Source organism: Notolabrus celidotus, chromosome 3 (genome assembly GCF_009762535.1).
Source record: "Notolabrus celidotus isolate fNotCel1 chromosome 3, fNotCel1.pri, whole genome shotgun sequence".
Classification (NCBI taxonomy): domain Eukaryota; kingdom Metazoa; phylum Chordata; class Actinopteri; order Labriformes; family Labridae; genus Notolabrus; species Notolabrus celidotus.
The window spans coordinates 5350366-5372098 of NC_048274.1; the positions used below are offsets into that span (position 1 = coordinate 5350366).

Genomic DNA, 21733 nt, shown 5'->3' on the forward strand with positions numbered 1-21733 from the left:
TAACACTTCCACACGGGCTTCATATTTTGAGACTGGAGGTTGCCGTTTGGCTGTGCACCTTGTCCTCATATATTACCAACCACTACCTTAATATTGAAATGTATGCAGTGTGTCAGAGTTTATACAGATTGTGTGTAACAGACTTTTCTCTTTTCAAACAGCCCGACCTCTCTTTGACTTCTTTGAGTCCAGTTTGTATTTACAATCACAGTAATAGTTAAAAGTTTAATTTAAAGCTTCACTCCAGAAAAAACGAATTAAATCGCTTCCTGTGTCTAAAGAACACTTTTTATTTTTATCATGGGGCTTTTATTTTGAAATCCTGTACCGGATACGCTCGTGTAGTCGCGCTTGACGCAGGTTCCTCGGTGCTGTGTCCCGTTATCTGAGTCCACAGGAAACCTCAAACTCCTCCAGAGATGAGACGAAGGAGAAAACAGGACGACGTTTCCCTCCCGGGTCTGAAGAAGTCCACTTTGAGGACTCTGAGGATGATGAAGGGCTGGATCTTTATCCTTTTCCTGACAGGTAAGAGAGGAAGAAAAGAGAAAGATGGATCCCTCCGTGAATAGAGAGAGAGAGAGAGAGAGCAGGTTGTTAAACTCTCAGCAGCTTCTGTTCAAAACAACTCTCAGCTAAAGTTTCCATCCTCTCCTCTTTCATGAAGAACAGTTTAAAGTTAAAATCCTCAGGATGTGTGTTTCAGGGATCCTCTCTAACTTATTCATGTTTCTGTATCATGTTGGTTTCACTGCTCTTCAGTCATGTGTGAATAATAATCTGAAGCTTTGTGGATTAATCAGATTAACAAGATTCCTCAGTTTATTACCTCAAACAGTTTATACTTAAAATACCTTCAACTGTTATTTTTATAAAGTTTATAAAGAGGTTATAAAAACACTCAGAGTACTTCTCAAACTGTTGATTACAGAATCAATAAGGTGTTCTCTCAACACTGACTCTGCAGCTCTTTGGATTTATTGGTTTATATATAAAAGTTCTTAAAAGAAAGTAGAACATCTAACTGGATCAAACATTTAACATTTAATATTTTACATTTAAAATGTAGTTAACCTTTAACATTTAACGTTTAACATTTATTTAACATTTAACATGTATTTCACCTTTAATATTTAACATTTAATATTTAACATTTAAAATGTAGTTAACCATTTAACATTTATTCAACATTTAACATGTATTTCACATTTTATATTAAACATTTATGTAACATTTAATATTTATTTAAAATTTAATAATTAACAATTAACGTTTATTTAACATTTATTATTTAATTATTTAATATTTAGTATTTAACATTTATTTGACATTTTTTATTTAACATTTATCTAACATTTATTTAACTTGTAACATGTATTTAACATCAAACATTTAACGTTTAACATTTAACATTTATTTAACGTTTATTATTTAACATTTATTATTTAACATTTAACATTTTTTTAAGATTCAATATTTTTTTAATATTTAACATTTATTTAACATTTAATAATTAACATCTAACATTTATTTAACATTTACTTGTTTCTATCCTTTCAACAAGACGTTTACATTTCTCCCCTCTGACCTTATACAACCTGATGAGTGATATATGAAGATTGATTGATTGATTGATTGATTGAATGGTTGGTTGGTTGGTTGGTTGGTTGGTTGGTTGATTGATTGATTGATTGATTGGTTGATTGTGAGTGATATTTTGAAGTGTTTTATTGACCATAAGAGATAAGAGATGTATCTTTGAGCTGTAGCCCTGTGCACGGTGGTATCCGGTGTGATGGGATCTTTGTGGATTTTATGCAGAGGATTTAACATTTGAAGCCAGTTCTTCTTCTTAAATGAAACCAGGAAGGCACACTGAAACAGGCTACAGTACTCCCTCTTCTCCTCTTTCTCCTGCTCTCCTCTTCTCCTCTTCCTCTGGAAACTAATAAAGCCTGGATCACCCACAGACTGAGACCCCAGAGAGACAGACCTCCAGGCTTCTTATTGTTGGTAGAAGTCAGAGTAAAGTTCCCTCTGAGGAGTCCATGTTAGTCAGCTCTGATCCTCCTGACTGTAAATAAACTGTAGAAGCTTTACTAGTTTAAGACCTCACACTGACACCTTTAATACAAACACTCAGAGTCCGGCCATCCAGAGGCAGTCATCCTGAAACTAGCAGTGAGCCAAGTCCAGCAGCAGACCATCAGCAGACCGGATCAATGAGGGAATAATAATCCTGGACTCAGAGTGCCTGAGTCTGTCTCAGTCTCTCAAACCATGGACGTGTTTAATGACATGTTTAAAGTCGAGTTTAATGACATGTTTAATGACGAGTTTAATGACGTGTTGTATTTACTTGAGCTACGTGAAGGGAATGTGGAAGCTGAGAGTTTACTCTCCAGAGATTCACACGATGTAGAAACATGCCAACATGTTTGATTCTGTAAATCTATAAAGTATGACTGATTTACAGAATGTAGAGAGAACTCTCTCATCAGGTCTGAATGAAGTGAAGCGCCCTCCTCCCAGTGCTCAGCCTGTGTATGTGTGTGTGTATGTGGGTGTGTGTTGACTTCTCAGTGTGTGTTGGACTGCTCGAGCTCCTGGTCATCATGTGAGTCCTGCAGCTTCAGAGGCCTCCTGAACATCTGCAGCTGAGCTCACAGTCCGGTCTCTGAGGGTGCGGCTTTGTTCTCGTGTGTTTAAAAACAGAGTCTCTCTTCATTCAGCTGAGAGGAACTTTATGATGAGATGATTTAAAGAGAGTAAACAGGAGTAGGTGACTCATTCAGCCTAATGCAGGTATCTGAGTCACTGTTTGTGTCTGCTGGAGTAATCCTTAGATCCTCTCACTGCACGTCCCTGTTATTACCCAGACCTGCTCAGGTCCACAGATCACCGAGGTCCAGGACTGCAGTTTCAGTTTAAAGGGTTGTATTGTGCTTTTAAGTTTAAATGTTAGATGTAAGTTCTAAAGGTGTGCAGAGTTTAAGTCTGAGGTAAAGGTTTGCAGAGTCTCAGTCTGAGGTAAAGGTGTGTAGAGTCTCAGTCTGAGGTAAAGGTGTGCAGAGTGTCAGACTGAGGTGAAGGTGTGCAGTGTCAGACTGAGGTGAAGGTGTGCAGAGTCTCAGTCTGAGGTGAAGGTGTGCAGAGTCTCAGTCTGAGGTGAAGGTGTGCAGAGTCTCAGTCTGAGGTGAAGGTGTGCAGAGTCTCAGTCTGAGGTAAAGGTGTGCAGAGTCTCAGTCTGAGGTAAAGGTGTGCAGAGTCCCAGAATGCTGTGTTCTGTAATGCAGGGGGGCCTGAAAGAGACAGAGACAGAGACTGAAAGGGATTCAGAGCCTTTTTCAGCTGCACCATGTAAAGCATGAAATTACTTAACGAGCTTAACGAGCTCTTTGAAAAGTGAGTCTTTCTGTGCAGTGCTGGTTCCTTCCTCTCCTGATGGATGGATTGTTTGATCTTTAAAAGGTGTAAACTGTGGATCATTGTTCCTCACTGGTTCCCTGCTGCTGCTCTGACTGTTGAACAGCCAAACTTCTGTTTCTACCTCCTGTTGTTTGAGAACAGCAGCACCTCCTGAGCTCCACTTCATCTCCTCGTCCGGTCTAGTTCTCCGGCTCAGACGCTGGTCTCCCTCCAGAGTAATCCCTCAGAAACCACCTGAAATGAACTCCCGTCTCTGACCGGCTCTGCAGAGTTTCCTGTTGGAAGTTGAAGTCATTCTGACTGTGTTGATGATTAACCCTTCTTCATTTCACTCTTCACCGCTCCTCCTTAATTATCTCCTCCCCCTCCTCCTCAGGTGTCCTCCCTCCGGCTTGTTCAGGCGTCCATGTGTTTGTGAGAGACGAGAAGAGGTACGCCGTGCTGTTCCAGTCCGTGGTTCTTCCCTGTCAGTACAACAGCGTGTCCACTCAGACCCCCGTGGTGCAGTGGGTCTACAAGTCGTACTGTCGAGACCGCACACGGGATTCGTTCAATTTCCCAGACAGCCTGGGCGGAGGTCTGGGAGGAGGCGGGCTGACGGGTGGAGCGGGTGGAGCTGTCAGCGGGTACGAGACGGCGATGACGGCGAGCTACCTGGACTGTGCTGACAGCAGCCGGACGGTCCGGACCGTGGCCTCGGTCTCTGGCTCCTCCATCACTCTGTCAGAGTACTACAAGAACCGAGACATCTCCATTATCAACAGTGAGTGTGTGTTCCCTCTGTGAGGCCTTCACTGGCTGCAGGAAGAAGCAGCTTAATTGATTCTCATGTTCATATTTCTCCCTCCCCTCACCGGGCAGGTCTCATGGTCTGAGCGTTGACCCGCCTCACAGAGTCCTGATGAAACTCTCAAAGTGATTCTGCACACGTGAAATTTAGAGGTTTTACTGAAAGTTTCAGAGCTCTCAGAACAATCCGGTTACAGAACTCCAGAGCGCTTCAGTCCGGCATGAGAAGAGAGGAGTGTGTTAAAGACAGAGAGAGGCGGACTCTGAGACTGAAGCCTGGTGTGAACAGAAACACACTCAGACCTCATTCAGTAATTAAACTGGGATATTAAACCATCAAATGCAGGGGGACACAAGTCCACTCTGTAGACGGTCTGTAGATAGAAACAGGTCCACTCTGTAGACGGTCTGTAGATAGAAGCAGGTCCACTCTGTAGACGGTCTGTAGATAGAAACAGGTCCACTCTGTAGACAGTCTGTGGATAGAAACAGGTCCACTCTGTAGACGGTCAGTGGATAGAAACAGGTCCACTCTGTAGACGGTCTGTGGATAGAAACAGGTCCACTCTGTAGACGGTCTGTGGATAGAAACAGGTCCACTCTGTAGTAGGTCTGTTGATAGAAACAGGTCCACTCTGTAGGCGGTCTATAGATAGAAACAGGTCCACTCTGTAGACAGTCTGTGGATAGAAACAGGTCCACGCTGTAGACGGTCTGTAGCCTCAGAGGCAGATCCACTCTGTAGACGGTCTGTACACCTGAGAACACATGAACTCAGCAGCGCTCTGTTCTTCAGTGAATCTTTAGAGATCTTGAGCTATGATATTTCTCCTTCATGAGGAAAGTTTGAGGAACGTTGTCCTCCGTTAGAGAGGAAGGCTGCAGAGAGACGTGTGGAGCATGTTGGGCTGAACCAGCTCCTCTGTTGTTCTGTTTTTAAACTCAGTTAAGGTAAGAGACCTGATGACAAGTCACCTCTGCTTCCAGAGGATTAACCCAAAGTCAGTGTTCCCCTTCAGGCTGCCCGTCCTGCTGAGAGGAAGCTCTATTACTTTACAATCTAATCCAGATATTCCAGCTGATGCCTTCCTACTGAGCTCAGCATCCTCTGTGAAACTGTATTTACCGTGGTGTCCTTTCAGATGATCTAAGGGACGCTACTGTGCAGGAATGTGTCGTCCTGTGTGAGGACAGAGAGGCGGCCTTGTTTGCAGGCCTCAGATTTATGGAGCTCTAACTCAGGCTGAAGAATCAAGCTTCTCTTCAGCAGCCAGGAGCACGGACAAAAGAAATGGTTTTCATGCTGTCCTCTCATTCAGTCTTTCCCTCTGAGGTTTGCTTTTATTTATGACCCTGCAGACCTCTCTCCGTCCCACCGTCCACACGTCTCTAAGAGAGTTTGATGCGTTCTCTTTCTCTCCTCTCGAACCGCTCGCTGCAGCAGAGGGACAAACAGAGAAAGCTTTAAGTATGTTGCCTGTAGAGATGCCCAGTCATCCATACTCATGTAATCCTATTCAGGGTCAGAGGGGGTCTGGAGTCTGTCCCAGCATGCAGTGGGCGGGGGGGTACTGTAAATCACATGGCTAACAGATTAAACCTCCTCCTTCATTTTAAAGTTGGCAGCAGAGTCGGGTTAAGGAAGCACAAATTTAAAAAAAAGGGAGCTTTAAAGAGAGCACGCTGCGTGACGGAGTCTCTCCTCCTCCTTCCTCCACCAACAGGAAAAGGAAGTGAATTAAACGACACATTTCCTGTCTCCTATATTTACATGTCTGAGCTGCAGTGGAATCAGCAGCTCAGCGTCTCTTCATGGAGTCTCTGGAGCTACATGAGAAAGAAAGCTTCATGGAAAGACGTCCAATCTTCTTTTTTACATAATTATCACGTTTTAAAAATCATCACAAACATTCAAATAATGAAGGAACTGTCAGTGCACTATTATCCACACACGTCTGCGTCCTCTCGGCTGCTTCAGGTTCTGCTCTTTTGTACTCAGCGTACGTTGACCTCTGACCTTAGCCCCGAATCCCTGCGTACGATCCCCCGGTTCTCCTGAAGTCTGAAGCAGCAGATAAATGCTCATGGTTAGCATGGTGGCATCAGGGTGGCTTCATGGTTTTAGCTCAGAGTTGATGCTTTGATTTTAGAATATGCATGTTTCTACCACCTTCATCCCTCAGGCATCTCTCGCTCTGATGCTGATAGGTGGACCAACATCATGTAAATATGAAGGAACTCCTTTCCAGGGATTGATTGGTCATGATGTGAACAATCAGGTTGTTCCTGGTGTCTTGATGTTCAGAGTTAAATACTACTGTCATGGGTTTGACCAATCAGAATGGAGTATGAAACACAGATATGACACTTAGATGAGCTTCGTTTCTCCTTTGACCCTTCATTTCTCCTTTGACCTTTGACCCTGTGTTTGTCCTGCAGAGGCAGACCTGCGTGTGGGAGAGGTGCAGTGGGGCGACAGTGGCGTGTACATCTGTAAAGTGGTGATATCTGACGACTTGGAGGGTCAGAACGAAGCGTCCGTGGAGCTGCTGGTTCTCGGTAAGTTGACAGGTCTATGAAAGGGCTCTGGATTCTGTATCTCACCGGGTCCACTCTGAGAATATAATAATATAATATTCAGTGTATCAAACAACACACACACTGCAGAGAAGAGAGGGCTTTTTGAGCCTCTGTGTGTGTGTGTGTGTGTGTGTGTGTGTGTGTGTGTGTGTGTGTGTTGGACCTTTACATTGTCGTTGTACTCGTCTCCTCCAGTCTCAGGTGTAACCATGGGAACAGCTGAGAGGCATCGTGGCGTCGCTGCTCTGAGGCTGAACTTTTGTTCGACTGGCACTCAGAGATTAATGTGTGTCCAAACACACAAGTACACACACACACACACACACACACACACACACACACACACACACACACACACACACACACACACACACACACACACACACACACAATCTGAAGTACACACACACACTTACAGGAAAGTGTTGGCAAAGCCCTGCAGTCTCTGGTTCAAGTTAAATATGATCTGTAGAGTTTATAAGATATTACTTTATTGATCCCCGGGGGGAATTCTGTTGTTGCAGCAACACAGACATAAGTACAATCAAGAATACTTTTCAATAACTATATTAAAATAAGTAAAAATAAAATAGATAAATAGAATAATACAAATTTAAGATATTTACAAATGTTACAAACTGTTTAAATACTGGTAATAATTACAGGCAGTATTAAAATGGTTCAGTAGTGACAGGTACACATGGTGAGATTATGGTTGGTTATGACAGATTAAGCAATATAAAAGATAAATATGGTTATATATTATGACTGTAAGTTGTTGTAAAAAATAATAATATAATATAACAACGATAATGATATAATATACTGTAATATACAGGAATAAATAATATAATAATAATGTATAAAATATAAATATAATGTAAAGATGAGGTCACATGATGTCTCCCGGTCGGGTGAAGCTCATGTTAGGCGCTTGTAGCGTTTCCATAACAACAGTTGGGGCCCCGCTGAATGAGGGTGGGGGTCTTTTGTCTTCTCACAGCGGAGGGCTTCACAGCAGAAGAGACAGGGATGATATAATGATGTGGAGGAGGGACAGCAGAGCGCTGTGACACAAAGGATGGAGGGGGACATCCATGAGACGCTCTGCTGACGTGGAGCTCAGAAGAAACTGACCTTTACTCTGAAGTGTTCAAACCCAGAATCCAGCCGCTCTCTGCACCTGGCGGGTGTCTTGAGAACTCAGTCTCTCAGCAGTGTGTGGTCTGATAAGAAGCATTATCAGTATTGATCCTCAGAGATCATTTCAGGGTTTAGTTTTAGTCAAATCTGATTGAGATATTTAACAGATTTTAAAATGAGCCATCAGCAAACACACGACTCAGCGTCTCTTGAAGTGTCCTGATGAGACCTGAAGCTTGAGTCTCTCTCAGTTTCAGATTCTAAATGCAGTCGATGCTGGAGTCCGGGTCCTGGACTCCTATTACTCTGGATAGCTGAACCTCTGTAGAGATTCAGTGAATGTGTGTTTGTGTTATTTTTGCTCGGAGCTGTAAAGAGTCTGAATGAATGGATCCTCTCCTGATGTTAAAGGAAACATGGTGAGGATCCTCCTGAAGGATTGTAATGACACACACTCGATAACAGTTCTTAGACTGCAGGGTGTTTGGGTCTGTTATAAAATAAGGTCCTGTAATGAAATCTTAAACCAGGACTAAAGTCAGGAGTTCACTGAACAACACGTTAAACTTTGTTTAGAGGATTTATGATAACTTAAAAACGTGTGTGAGTGTCTGAGCTCGATCAGCACGCCTCCTCCCTCCCTTTACATTCATCTGTGAAAAAGGAGACCTCAAACACCACCTCCTTAAAAACCTCACAGGGGACAACCAGCAAACCCGACATATATGAAGGGAAATCCTGGATCAGAGCCGCCTGCAGGCACACTCATACAGGCTGCTAACACTAACGCTACAGGAGAGAGCTGTCTCCATGTGCTGGCCTCGTGTGGAGCTCTCCCCCCTCAAATTAGAAATAAGAGGAGGCAGACAGGACAGCAGGAAGATAGCAGGGACACCACCAGACAGGTGTTTTTTAAGGATGGGTTATTTATTGGGATAATCATGTCTTCAACCTCCAACATGATGAGACTCCAAACCTCTCTGAATCAAAAACATCTCCTTTATAAACTACAGAGGGAATTTAAAGATGACCAGCCGTCTTTGTATCAATGAACGGGCCCCGCTACTCAAGAGGAAAGAGAAATATGAAGTCCAAATTAAAACACATTGTAGTACATCTAATTCTTAAGTCATTTATCTCTCCTTCACTCGTAAGCTTTAACTCAGAGCGAGGACAGATGATTCGTGTTCAGATAGTGTTCAGATCGTCTCTGAAGGTCACAGTTTGATTGATTCTCCACATGAACAGATTATTCTTATAAACCTGATGAAGTTAGAATATAAAGAGTCAGCAGGGTGAAGCACCTCATGACATTAATAAAGTAAAACATATTTGTCTTATTATTCTAATATTAAACAATATTTATAGAAGAGTTTTAAATCTAAACGTCTCTTTCAGCTTCCAGACACGAAGCCCTCCGTGCGTCTGTGTCTGATATCTGATTTATTTCACACCTCAGGAGTGTGATGAAACAACCCGCTGAGGAACAGAAGCTTCTTCTTCTTCTGTGACGAGTTAAAGACGTCTCATCAGAGAAACATCTCGTCTGAAGAACAAGAGAAATAGTTCAGAGAACAGAGAGTTCCTGCTCCGTCTGTTGGCTCTCCACGTGAGGAATGTCCTGAATTCTGATTCTAACATTACTCAGCGCTCCTGGTGTTATCCAGAAAGATTCACGATCCCGTCCATCTCCTCGCCAGGAAAACAAAACCTTTGTAATCCGGAGACCCTCTGGAACATGAGCACGCTGTTTCTGATGCATGCTGCTGATCTGTCTCTTTTCTCTGCTTCTCGCTCTTCTGTCCTCCTCCTCTCTTCATGCATGCTGCTGCAATCAATCATGTGTACCAACGCCATCCCCTCTCCTGTCCTCCTCTGCTCTGTCTCTCTCCAGGTTTTTCTTGGGTGCCTGAGGATCTCCTGCCAGACTTTGATTTGAAGATTATGCCAGGTAGGGGCATAATGTATTCTCCCCCTAACCTGGCTCCCCCCTTTCACACTAACCTGACTAACCGCTCCTAGCCTGGGTGGAGGAACCGCTTAGAGGGAGGTTAGTCTCTGCGGGGGGGTTGTTTTCTTAGTATGTAAGATATGTAAGAGAAGTCTGATAAGATTCAGTGTTTTAAAACGTGTTCTAACAGAAGGAGGCCGAACATTTAGACTTTAATCACTGTGTTTAAACGTAGGGGGAATCACAGGACGACTAATATATCAGAGATATTCTGAAGCAGCTCACATCTAATAGTTTATTTCCTTTATTTGTATCTTCTCACTTCACGTTAAGCGTTTTTGAGTACTTAAAAAGGAACTATATAAGTCCTATTGATTATTATTATATATATTCTCTTCTTATTATTATTATTATTAAAGAAGAACAGTCTAAAGGAATGACACCTCAGAAGAAAGTCAGATTTATTCATCACGTCTGAACGCCGGATTACAGAGTCTACAGGTCAACTGTGTTGAACTGGTTTGCTGAGTGAAGCTAACACTAGCAGAGCTAGCACCCCCAACCTCCAGTCCTCCCTGCAGGTTAGCGTCCTCATGCCTGTGCCTGTGGATATAAGTCAGTTTAATGAGGCTCTTATATTCTGCCGTTTAAGACTGTGAAGATCACACTGGGACACAGTGTCAGGATGTTCTGGGGGGTCATGTGTAAGACCAAAGGCGGAGTGATGGTGGGATTTGATTTGATGCTGCTGCAGAGTTTCGATGTGTGAGAGGCAGCAGCCTTCGTACCACTTTATCTCCACTCTTAACATACTGACAAACGGCACTGCACTTTGATACGCCATCTGTCATCTGTGCTGGTTTACATCCGGGTAGCAGAGCATCACAGCTTTACAGCTTTACAACAGTCACCATTTACTGGAGGTACTGACTGACAGGTGGTTTAACTTAGACACAACATACGACAGCATCGTGGGCCTACAATAATACAAATATCAATAATTCATCTAACCAGGGGGTTATTCTGAAGACTTTCTGTTAGTGGACTGAATGCTCACATCTCTCTACCATACACATGACAATAGAAACACAATGCAGCGATTCTGTTTTGATGAATTGAAAGATAATCATATCTGATATCTGATTTACTGAAGGATTAAAAATGGCTGCTTGAAGCTCAGGATCAGGATTCATGTTATCGTTGCTGCTGTGAGAAAAGATGTTTGTATAGAGAGCTTTATATTTCACACTAAAACACTCACATCATCACAACAATATATTTCCATACTGATCATTCACCCCTCCCCTCATGTTGAATGTGTGCTCCTGTGCTAACGGCTAACACTCATGCTGTCTAATGCTTCCTCCTGTCCTTTAAGTAAACACAAACAGCAGAGCTGATGATCCCCATCAGACAGAGATCCGGCCTCCGCTCTTACTGAGCTGACTCTCTGTGCTGAAACAACCATTATGGTCATTATAGTTATTTATGTCTGTGGTTAGCATGTCACCCAGCATTATTCAGAGGAGGACGGGGGGGGGGTGCTTATGGTCACATTCCTGTAATACTCGCTCACATAGTTTAATCAAGTTTGTGTGAAACTGAATGAACCAAGAATCAAAACCAGGGAGAGCCTGATCCAGATAGGAGAGTCTGATCCTGTCAAGAGAGCCTGAACCAGACAGGACAAAAGAGCCTGATCCAGTCAGGAGAGCCTGATCCAGACAGGAGAGCCTGATACAGTCAGGAGAGCCTGATCCAGACAGGAGAGCCTGATCCAGTCAGGAGAGCCTGATCCAGTCAGGAGAGCCTGATCCAGACAGGAGAGCCTGATCCAGTCAGGAGAGCCTGATCCAGACAGGAAAGCCTAATACAGTCTGTAGGGAGGATACTGATGGCTTCTCATGATGTTCACACACACAGCGCTCTGAACTGTCCAAACGTAGTGTTTTCTACTACAGTCCTAGTGTGTGTGTGTGTGTGTGTGTGTGTGTGTGTGTGTGTGTGTCGGGGTGATAACGGTTGTAAATGAGATCCCATTACAAGTTCATTTGTTGTCACAGCCAAACTTTCAGTACCGAGCAAAGTAAACTGTCCCTTTCCTTCCTGCAGCAAAATCAGATTTCCTGTGAGTGTGTGTGTGTGTATGTGTGTGTGTGTGTGTGTGTGTGTGTGTGTGTGTGTGTGTGTGTGTGTGTGTGTGTGTGTGTGTGTGTGTGTGTGTGTGTGTGTGTGTGTGTGTGTGTGTGTGTGTGTGTGTGTGTGTGTGTGTGTGTGTGTGTGTGTGTGTAGAGAAGATGTTGTTCCCGGTTTTACATTGTTACAGATTTCCTTATCTTCCCTCTCCGTCCTTTCCCTCTGCTTTGTCCCTGTTAGACTGATAGATGTAGTTTATCTGTCCTGCTCTCTGAATCACTCCCTCCCTGCGTCGCTCCTCCAAACTCTGAGTAAAGTCATCTCTCTCTCTCTGTAGCTTGTGTTCTCTTAAAGATTAAATGTATTCTGATTGGCTGTTTCCTGTCAGAGACACATGTTTTCGGACAATGCAGCCGTCTCCTGAGAAGTGCTGCTCAAGTATCAGAGCGCATGTGTCTGTGTGTAGAGCTGAAATTATCTATATCTGCCAATACAGAAATGAATCTTTTATCGTCTTGATGTGATGTCAGTGTTTCTGTGCATCTCTAGTTTTGTTGATCTTATGAAGGTTTATTCAGATTGCATCTCTCTGCAAATCTTTGTTGAAGGCTACATTAGCGGCTTCTGCAAAACACATCTGAAGCTCAGACCAGAGAGTCCGCTTCAGGATTTACTGAGGGGTCGGGTTTTCACATGCACTGATTTTGATTTCCCCCAAGTGTTCGGGTGTAAAGCAAAGACTAGCTCAAGACAAGTCTGAGTGTAGAGTGATCTGATCATTGTCAGAGTGCTCTTGTGTCACGTGTTGTCACTTCTTCACATGAAGGTTTGTGTGTGTGTTTGTGTGTGTGTGTGTGTGTGTGTGTGTGTGTGTGTGTGTGTGTGTGTGTGTGTGTGTTTGTGTGTGTGTGTGTGTGTGTGTGTGTGTGTGTGTGTGTGTGTGTGTGTGTGTGTGTGTGTATTTCCAGAATGGGTGTTTGTGTCCGCGGTGGCTCTGGGCAGCGTCTTGTTCCTGCTGTTGGTCGGGGTTTGTTGGTGTCAGTGCTGTCCTCACTCCTGCTGCTGCTACGTCAGCTGCTGGTGCTGCCCTGACACATGCTGCTGCCCTCGACACTGTGAGTGTTCCCACACACACAAACACACACACACACAAACACACACACACACTGACAGACACTTTAAATGGGATGTTTTGTTTTCTCAGTATATGAAGCAGGTAAAGGTATAAAGACGGGCAGCTCCACCCCTCAGTTGCCTGCCTACCCTCCATACTTCGTCACTGGTGTCCCGACCATGGTTCCCATCGCGCCCCCGTCACTGGTGGACAAGATGTCTACCGTCACTGCGTCTGATGGCAGCCTACTCACAGCAGGTGAGCTTATCCTCTCTCTTTTTCCCCCTGAAGCTAATTAAACTCCACCCGTGAGTTTATCCTGACCATGCTAACCTCCTCTGTATCTCTGCATTAGAGCGGCTCAGAGGAACCTTAGAGGTAAACGTAGTTCATTTAACTTTGTCCTGTCAGGAGTTCATGTGGAGCTTCGTGCTGTTTGTTGTGTGACTGTTTGTTTCACCTGTTATAGTTAGAAACAGCATTATACCAAAGAGTCCTGAGTCCACACACAACACATGAACACAGACTGAAGTTCAGCATGCTGATGAGTGAGCTGTGTGTCTGCAGTGCCAATGCATGCTGTAGGGGTTCCCTACCGCGTGCCCACCCCTCAGGAGCAGGACTCTCTCAGGGTGCTTCAGTATGTAGAGAAGCAGCTGGCTCACTTCCACCCTGCCCGGTCCATCAGCCACCAGTGTAAGCTCCAGAAACCTACGCCGTGGACTCTCTCTCAGCATGTGCATCAGTAGTCTGCATGATCAATGCTCTCTCTTCTGCCTCTTGATTTCCTTCATCTTTATCGTTCTCATCTTCTCTCGCCGTCTCGTGTTGAACTCCTGCGGTTGAGATTTGCTCAGTAGCAGGTGTGCATGCCTACTAACCTAAAATCATACTCTACTCTTAAACTTCCCCTCACTCTGTGATGATATCCTGCTGAGCTCCCTGTCCTGCAGCCCTGGACTCTGAGATCCCTGTCCTGCAGCCCTGGACTCTGAGCTCCCTTTCTTGCAGCCCTGGACTCTGAGATCCCTGTCCTGCAGCCCTGGACTCTGAGCTCCCTGTCCTGCAGCCCTGGACTCTGAGCTCCCTCCTGCAGCCCTGGACTCTGAGATCCCTCTCCTGCAGCCCTGGACTCTGAGATCCCTCTCCTGCAGCCCTGGACTCTGAGGTCCCTCTCCTGCAGCCCTGGACTCTGATCCCTCTCCTGCAGCCCTGGACTCTGATCCCTCTCCTGCAGCCCTGGACTCTGATCCCTCTCCTGCAGCCCTGGACTCTGAGCTCCCTCTCCTGCAGCCCTGGACTCTGAGCTTCCTCTCCTGCTGTGTCTTTGTAGTTTTGATTTCTCTTAAATTCCTCTCGTCTTTAAAGGGTAGTTACGTATTATTGCTCAGTAGCAGGTGTGCATGCCTACTAACCTAAAATCATACTCTACTCTTAAACTTCCCCTCACTCTGTGATGATATCCTGCTGAGCTCCCTGTCCTGCAGCCCTGGACTCTGAGATCCCTGTCCTGCAGCCCTGGACTCTGAGATCCCTTTCCTGCAGCCCTGGACTCTGAGATCCCTGTCCTGCAGCCCTGGACTCTGAGCTCCCTGTCCTGCAGCCCTGGACTCTGAGCTCCCTCCTGCAGCCCTGGACTCTGAGATCCCTCTCCTGCAGCCCTGGACTCTGAGATCCCTCTCCTGCAGCCCTGGACTCTGATCCCTCTCCTGCAGCCCTGGACTCTGATCCCTCTCCTGCAGCCCTGGACTCTGAGCTCCCTCTCCTGCAGCCCTGGACTCTGAGCTTCCTCTCCTGCTGTGTCTTTGTAGTTTTGATTGCTCTTAAATTCCTCTCGTCTTTAAAGGGTAGTTACGTATTTCATGGTTCAGGTCTTTGTTGTAACCTCTCTTCCTCTCTCACCTGTCCAGCCTGTAACCTGTCCGAGCTGAGCTCCCTCCATGAAGGAGAAACGGGCTTCCGTCAAACATATCGAAGCGTCCAGAAGAAAGCTCTGCCGGCCATTCCTGACCACGACCCGGAGCCTGAACCTCAGCGTTACCATGAAAGCCGAAGTCCAGAGCTGCAGCGTTACCGGGACAATCCTCCTTCACCTCGACGATACCGTGACGACCCGCCAGACCCTCGCCACGGCCAGGACGAGCCCCTTCCTCCACGACGGTACAGTGACGACCCTCCTTCCTCCTCACAGTCACACAGAGCTGCAAGAAATCCGAGGAAGACTCACAGCGACGATGAGAACCACAAGAGGTACAGAGACTCAGTGTGAGTGTGTGCATGAAACAAGGACAAGGAATACAGCAGAGACTGGGTCAGATCCGACCAGGTCAGATCAGACCAGGTCAGGTCAGACAAATTCAGATCCGACCGGTTCAGATCAAACTGGGTCAGATCAGACCTCTAGAGTCTCTCTGTTGGTCTGAGTTGTTGCTGGACTCTGTGCCTGATGACACCTCAGTAGAAACCCTTCTTGAATGAGGACTCTGCGTTTCAGTGATTGTTGTTGTTTTAATGTTTCCTGAATGACGCAGAAAGGAGACGACTCGTTATGACTTGTTTAATTTAGTGCTTTAAACTCAGAAACTTCCAAACACAGAGATCTTTATTTGTTCATCTCATCCCTCTCTCCTCTCTCCCTCTCTCCTCTGTTGTCTCTCTCTCTTCCTCGTGTGTCCTCTTGCAGGTGGAACCCTCGATCAGAACATCTGCACAGGAAGTCGTACCGTCCTGAAGGACGGACAGGCTCACTGGATGAGCTGGAGGAGTTTGCTGCGTCGTACAAACAAAGAGGAACCAGAGAGACAGAGCGGAGAGAGGAGGAGAGAGCGCGGTACGACGTGGAGCTTCTTGAGTTCAGTCAGTATCCTTCGTACCGGGACTGTCCAGCTCAGCATTATCACAGTGATGACAACGAGCTGGAGGACAACAGTGACCGTGAAGACCACACCCGACGCAACAAGAAGAACAGACACACCATAAGCCCGCTGTCCTCACCCAAAAGGAGGAGGGGGACCTGGGACAGCGATCGTCCAGCTCCACCTCCTCCCAGAGTCAGTCCTCCATCCAGCTCCTCTCAGGAGAAGGACTATGACAGCACCTTCCTGAACAAGCTGTTGGATCGCAAAGCAAAGCTGCGAGGGGTCATCCAGGGGAAGAAGGGGGCCCGCGGTGAGGAGGATTCAGACTCGCCTTCGAAGAGCAGCTCCAAAAAGAGCAGCGGGGAATCCAGCCGCTCGCCAAGTAACAGGCTGGAGCTGGAATCACTGCCTGCTTACTCAGAGACGGAGCGCAGCAGGACCGACAGGCCGTCTCCCCGGCCTGCACACGCTCACTCCTCACCAGCTCCTGCACACGCTCACTCCTCTCCGGCTCCTGCACACGCTCACTCCTCTCCGGCTCCTGCACACGCTCACTCCTCTCCGGCTCCCGCACACGCTCACTCCTCTCCGGCTCTTGCACACACGCTCGCCCACAGAGAGGAACCTCGGGACAAGAGCCGCAAAGTGGTGAGTTACACAAAGCCTATCGACTGTTGAAACCATGAAGCTGATGTTGTATTTCCAACTTTTCAGAGACGTTCTCACTGAAGGGCGTTTCCTTAAAACCTTTGAGGAACTCAGAAGCTGAACCTGCATTTTTAGTGTAGGGAGGAAATTTGGGTTCTGTATGATCGTCATGGGGGAGAAGTCCTGACACCAGTTCAAGGACTTTTTCCTTAAAGTGTTGTCCCAGCATGCAGGGTACATTACAGGCACGGCTCTCCAAAAGCAGAATGATCTGGGCGTCTCTGTGTCCTCAGTTACCGCCAGGATCAGATGTTTCTACGATGTGATCGAGCTGAAATGCATTTCTTCTTTCACGTCCATGGAAACAAAGATCATCAGGATCTTCTCTTGTGTTGAGTTTTGGAAACATTGCGTTTGGAGCTCTTCTTCATCGTTCGTTGTGATGCACACAAAGACAGCAGATGGGGCTGTTGGCTTCAGTTAGTTCCTGTTGGTTCCTGTTGGTTCCTGACTGTAGTTCATGTGGTTCTTAAACTATTTGGCCCAAACATGTAAGATCTCTACCCGTTGGGAGGGCTGTATGATCCTGGATTACACAGCCATAATCCTCTTGTCCAGCATGAAGGAATTTAATTTTCCTGAAGATGTTTTTTTCAAACAGAGCAGAACTAACAGCTCGGTAAGAAGTCACGATGCGTGCCCAAAAACATGAAGCAGCATGTGAGCATGTGCAGCAAGCATGTGTTGTTGTTGTTGTTTGCATCTCAGTACAGTTTCTCAAACCCCTCTGACCTCTGACCTCTGACCTCGTCTTCAGTGCCCAAACTTCCTTCACTCAGAGATTAAGGTTGTCATGTGGTTTGGATTACTTTGATGGAGGTCCAAACTGAAAAAACAGAAAGTGTGTTTAAAACCTGTGACTCTGCATGCTCTGAGGAGTGTGTGGGTTTAAGTGTTGTTTTTGTTGTTGTTGTTTTTGTTGTTGCAGTAAGTGTTGTTGTTGTTGTACCTTCGACAGGTCAGGTTCAGATGCTACCACAGTGAAAGCTAGGTAGACTCACTTCACTCCCCTCTGTAACTCCAATAACCGTTTTCTCCACCCTGACCAACCTGGGACACAAACATCCAACATGCAGGATCAGATCCATGTTTCAGAGCGGCTCCATCAGATCCATGTTTCAGAGCGGCTCCATCAGATCCATGTTTCAGAGCTGCTCCATCAGATCCATGTTTCGGAGCGGCTCCATCAGATCCTCACTTTGTTGAAAGGAGACGTTGCGATGCGTTCTGTCCCAGGTTCCTCCTCACAGTGCTAACCTTGTTTGTCTAATATTGATCTTTATTCTCTCACTCAACTAAACAACATGTGCTCACATCTTTAAACCTCCTCTACCTCTTTTTTTAATCTCTTCCTGTTTCTGTCCCCCTCAGAGCACCCTCCTGAGCCGGGACTCCCTCATCGTCTGATGATCTGATGATCTGATGGTCTGCAGGCCGCAGACCGAGTGCTGACAGCAAGCTCCATGTGACGGAAACATGATGGACGTGTTTGGACTGTAAAACTGTGTAAAGTAGGACTGACCCTGGAGGAGAGCTGCTGAAGAAACACTCTGTGGACGCTTTAACTCTGGAGACTGTTACCGGAGTTCCTGCCGTGACGTCGCTCAGTGATGATGTCATCACGGTCTCTGTCACCGGCAGCCTCGTATCTCTCAGCTGGACTAACACTGAACTAACGCTGGCCGTGTGTGTGACCTGGACTGTCCCTCCCTGCAGGACGCCGTCCCTCTCGTCCCTTTAGAGAACGCTCCAGAGCGACCAGACGCGCTTCCAGAACAACGGCTCCATTCAGTTCCTCCAATGAGACTCACTGTCTGCATTAAAACGCAGCAGTTGTTGAGAGGAAGGTGAATGACTGCACCATCATTGTTAAGGACATATTGTAGCTTCCATTGTTTGACAATACACACACACACACACACACACACACACACACACCCACACACTGTGTCATTCAGCAACATATTCAGGGACTAACTCTGTCTGCTTTTACAAACTGCAGCTGGATCTATTAATAATCACTAAACGTTGATGTTCACCTAGAGGACAGAAACTCTCTGAGTGTTTGAACAACGGCTGAAGAGACTTTGAGAGAAAAGAAGCTTTAGCAGTTTTTAGTGATACGCTGTTTAGTGTTTAGAAATATGTGGCAATGTGCTATGTTCAGATTTTAGACGAACACGCTCCCCTGCTCGCCCCTCCTGTCGGTGGAGCTTCAGTGACCTTCAAGAAGAAGAAGCTGCTCTGATGCATGATCACTCTGATCCTCCATTTGTCAATTTTCCATCAAAGATGTCTTTCAGTATCAGATATTTGCTTCTTTGTCTCCGTCTCCGTCTTTGTCTTTGTCAGCCGGGGCTTTTCTTGTGGCCCCTCACTGAATATATAAACATGCATGTTTCTACTTTGTCCGTTACATGCTGCCGTAGAAACATGGCGATGCAAGATGGCGGCCTCTGAGGAAGGAGAGCTGCTCCTTAGTTGATATTAAAGACTCATTCAAATCTTTTTAACATTAACATGAGTTTACATGAATTCAAACATACTGATGAATACTATATTCCATATCTAGCTATTAAATGAGGCTGATTATTGTCCACTGTACCGTTAAATCCTGTTCATGTTTAACCCAGCAGAGTCCTGGTTCTAGAGCTCCTCTGTTTCAAACAACGATTCATGTCTGATCCTGGAGCAGGATTATGATAATCCTGCTCCAGGATCAGACATGAGGACAAAACTTTATATGAAAAGAGAACTAAAGAAAATAACGCCCCCTGCTGGTCAGAAGCTTTCCACTCTTGATGAGAGCCATATGGACTCAAAGTCTGACATAAACACAGAAACTAACATTATAAAGCAATCATTAATAAGACGCTGATCATCTCATTTCACTGTGTAGATCATGAAGAGACATCAGCTAAAAACTCCTTACGGTGCCTTTAATCCAGATAATACAAGTATTAGTTTCCTTTCAGCTCAGCAACTTGTCTCTGTGAAGAAGAGTCCGTTAACCCTTTCAGCTCAGCAGATTGTCTCTGTGAAGAAGAGTCCGTTAACCCTTTCAGCTCAGCAGTAGCAGCTCAATCATCCACATGATGCTGAGGTAGATACTGTGAGTCAAATAGCACTCAATGTAGCCCCTCTGCCCTTGTTCAACCTGTTTCCAGCTCACAGTTTCTCAACCTTTCTCAAGTCCTGCACTCAGAGTTCATTACGTGAACTGGATTGTTATAGAAGTGGTTGTAGTGTTGTTCCCTCCTCAGCATCAATCAGATATGTTTAATACAAGGTGGTGATCATAGCGGAGCATGCAGCAGTGAAAGAGGATGAACTCAGCGTGTCAGAGTGAAGAGGAGGAGTTTACTTTAAAGGTTAATGTGATGTTTTAAATCATGAAGAAGAACAGAAACATCAAACTGAAGACCTCTGACCCAGTTATCTGTTCGTCTCAGCGTTCACAGCATCCGTTCAGTTACTGTGACGCTCTTTAAACTCTGAACTGAGTCTCCCCCCGGTGTTCAGTGTTTAATGAAGGTTTGAACTAACTCTCTCTGTCTGTTAGTAAACACTGATCAGCTGTTAAAGGTAGCAAGTTAAAGCTGCAGTCTGAAACATGCTGATCATGAGAACTGTTTGTGGGGTGAGTTATGTTGTTGTTGTCTGTAAATATGTTTCCTCAGATCCTCAGTGACGGTGTACATAAGATCAAGTTTTAAAGCTGGGTTCTGTATTCAGACCTTTCTTATCTCTGCTGAGATTAACCTTCACCAGTCATCATCAGTCACATGACCACGACCTCAAAACGCCACACCTGAGTGTTTAACCATCAGTCTAACGCCACAATCCACCTGACGACACTAACACCACGTCTGCAACCCTTCACATCAACTGTTTCTACTCTGTGTTCTCTTCTGTCTGGTACTGACAAGCGTGTGTCTGTGTGTGTGTGTGTGTGTGTGTGTGTGTGAGATGACTCTTTACTTTTCTGTAAAGGAGTGGATGTGTAACGCAGTATGAGTCACGTCTTTGTTCATTGTTGGAGTCACAGGCTGCTCGTCTTTGTCACACAGCAGCTCCTCCTGCTCAGACACACATGTTCCTGCTCCTCGTTGTTTTTTGTCCTCCTCATAAATAAAGTGTTTGTTTATTAAAGATGGACGCACTGATTTTTTAAGGAGCAGGAACACAAAGACCTGAAGATGAACTGTGGATCCTCTCAACCTGAAGCTTCAGCAGGATTAATAAAAAGGTGTGATATCAGACGTCGTCCAATAAGAACATTTATTTAACTCCTGATTATAAAACTGTATCTGCGCTCTCTCTGTCTTTAAACTACATTTAATTCAGTTTTTTCTGAAGTTAAAGTGAATCCTGACTTTACTGGTTTCACTCCAGCTCTAAGTCTAATGCTGCTTACCTCTAACAGCATGAGCAGTCAGAGTTATACCTACATATTTATAAATATAAAATATGAATAAAATATAGAATATGAATATAATATTTAAATATTAATATAATATAAAGATATAATACATAGATATAATAAATAAATATTATATATAGATATAATACATAATTATAATATGTAAACGTAATATTTAAATATGTATGATATATAGATATATTTAAATATGAACATAAAATACAAATATGAACATAATATATAAATATAATATTTAAATATGAATATAAGTATAATATATAGATAAAATATATAAATATAATATAAAGATATAAAATATAAATCTAATATTTCAATATGAATATAACATACAAATAAAATATTTTAATATGAATATAATATATACATATAATACATAGATAAAATATATAAATACACATAAATATAATACTTAAATATTAATATAATATATAGATATTATATATGAATATATAAATATAGGACTTCTGGTGTCAACACTTTCATCCCTGATAAAACTTCTTATGTATTTTAGCCGTCCTGGTTAATCGTCTCCTACTGAGGTTTTAAAAACAGTATAACTGTGTCTCAACGTCTTTCTTTAG

At 44.6% G+C, this 21733-nt stretch overlaps 1 protein-coding gene across 3 annotated transcripts; it reads left to right on the plus strand.

The window, feature by feature from the left end:
- Positions 1–361: 361 nt before the first annotated feature.
- On the plus strand, positions 362–20968 carry LOC117810351 (immunoglobulin-like domain-containing receptor 2). 3 transcript variants are annotated; one of them, XM_034680146.1, is made up of 10 exons: positions 362–528; positions 3806–4192; positions 6658–6777; positions 9836–9892; positions 12997–13143; positions 13233–13400; positions 13710–13838; positions 15053–15392; positions 15826–16648; positions 18080–20968. In XM_034680146.1, the coding sequence occupies exons 1-10, from the start codon at positions 420–422 to the stop codon at positions 18113–18115; spliced, it is 2316 nt and encodes a 771-aa protein (XP_034536037.1). In that variant the 5' UTR covers positions 362–419; the 3' UTR covers positions 18116–20968. The 3 variants fall into 3 exon arrangements, with proteins under 3 accessions (XP_034536037.1, XP_034536039.1, XP_034536038.1); XM_034680148.1 differs by lacking the exon at positions 13710–13838; XM_034680147.1 differs by lacking the exon at positions 9836–9892.
- Positions 20969–21733: the final 765 nt, after the last annotated feature.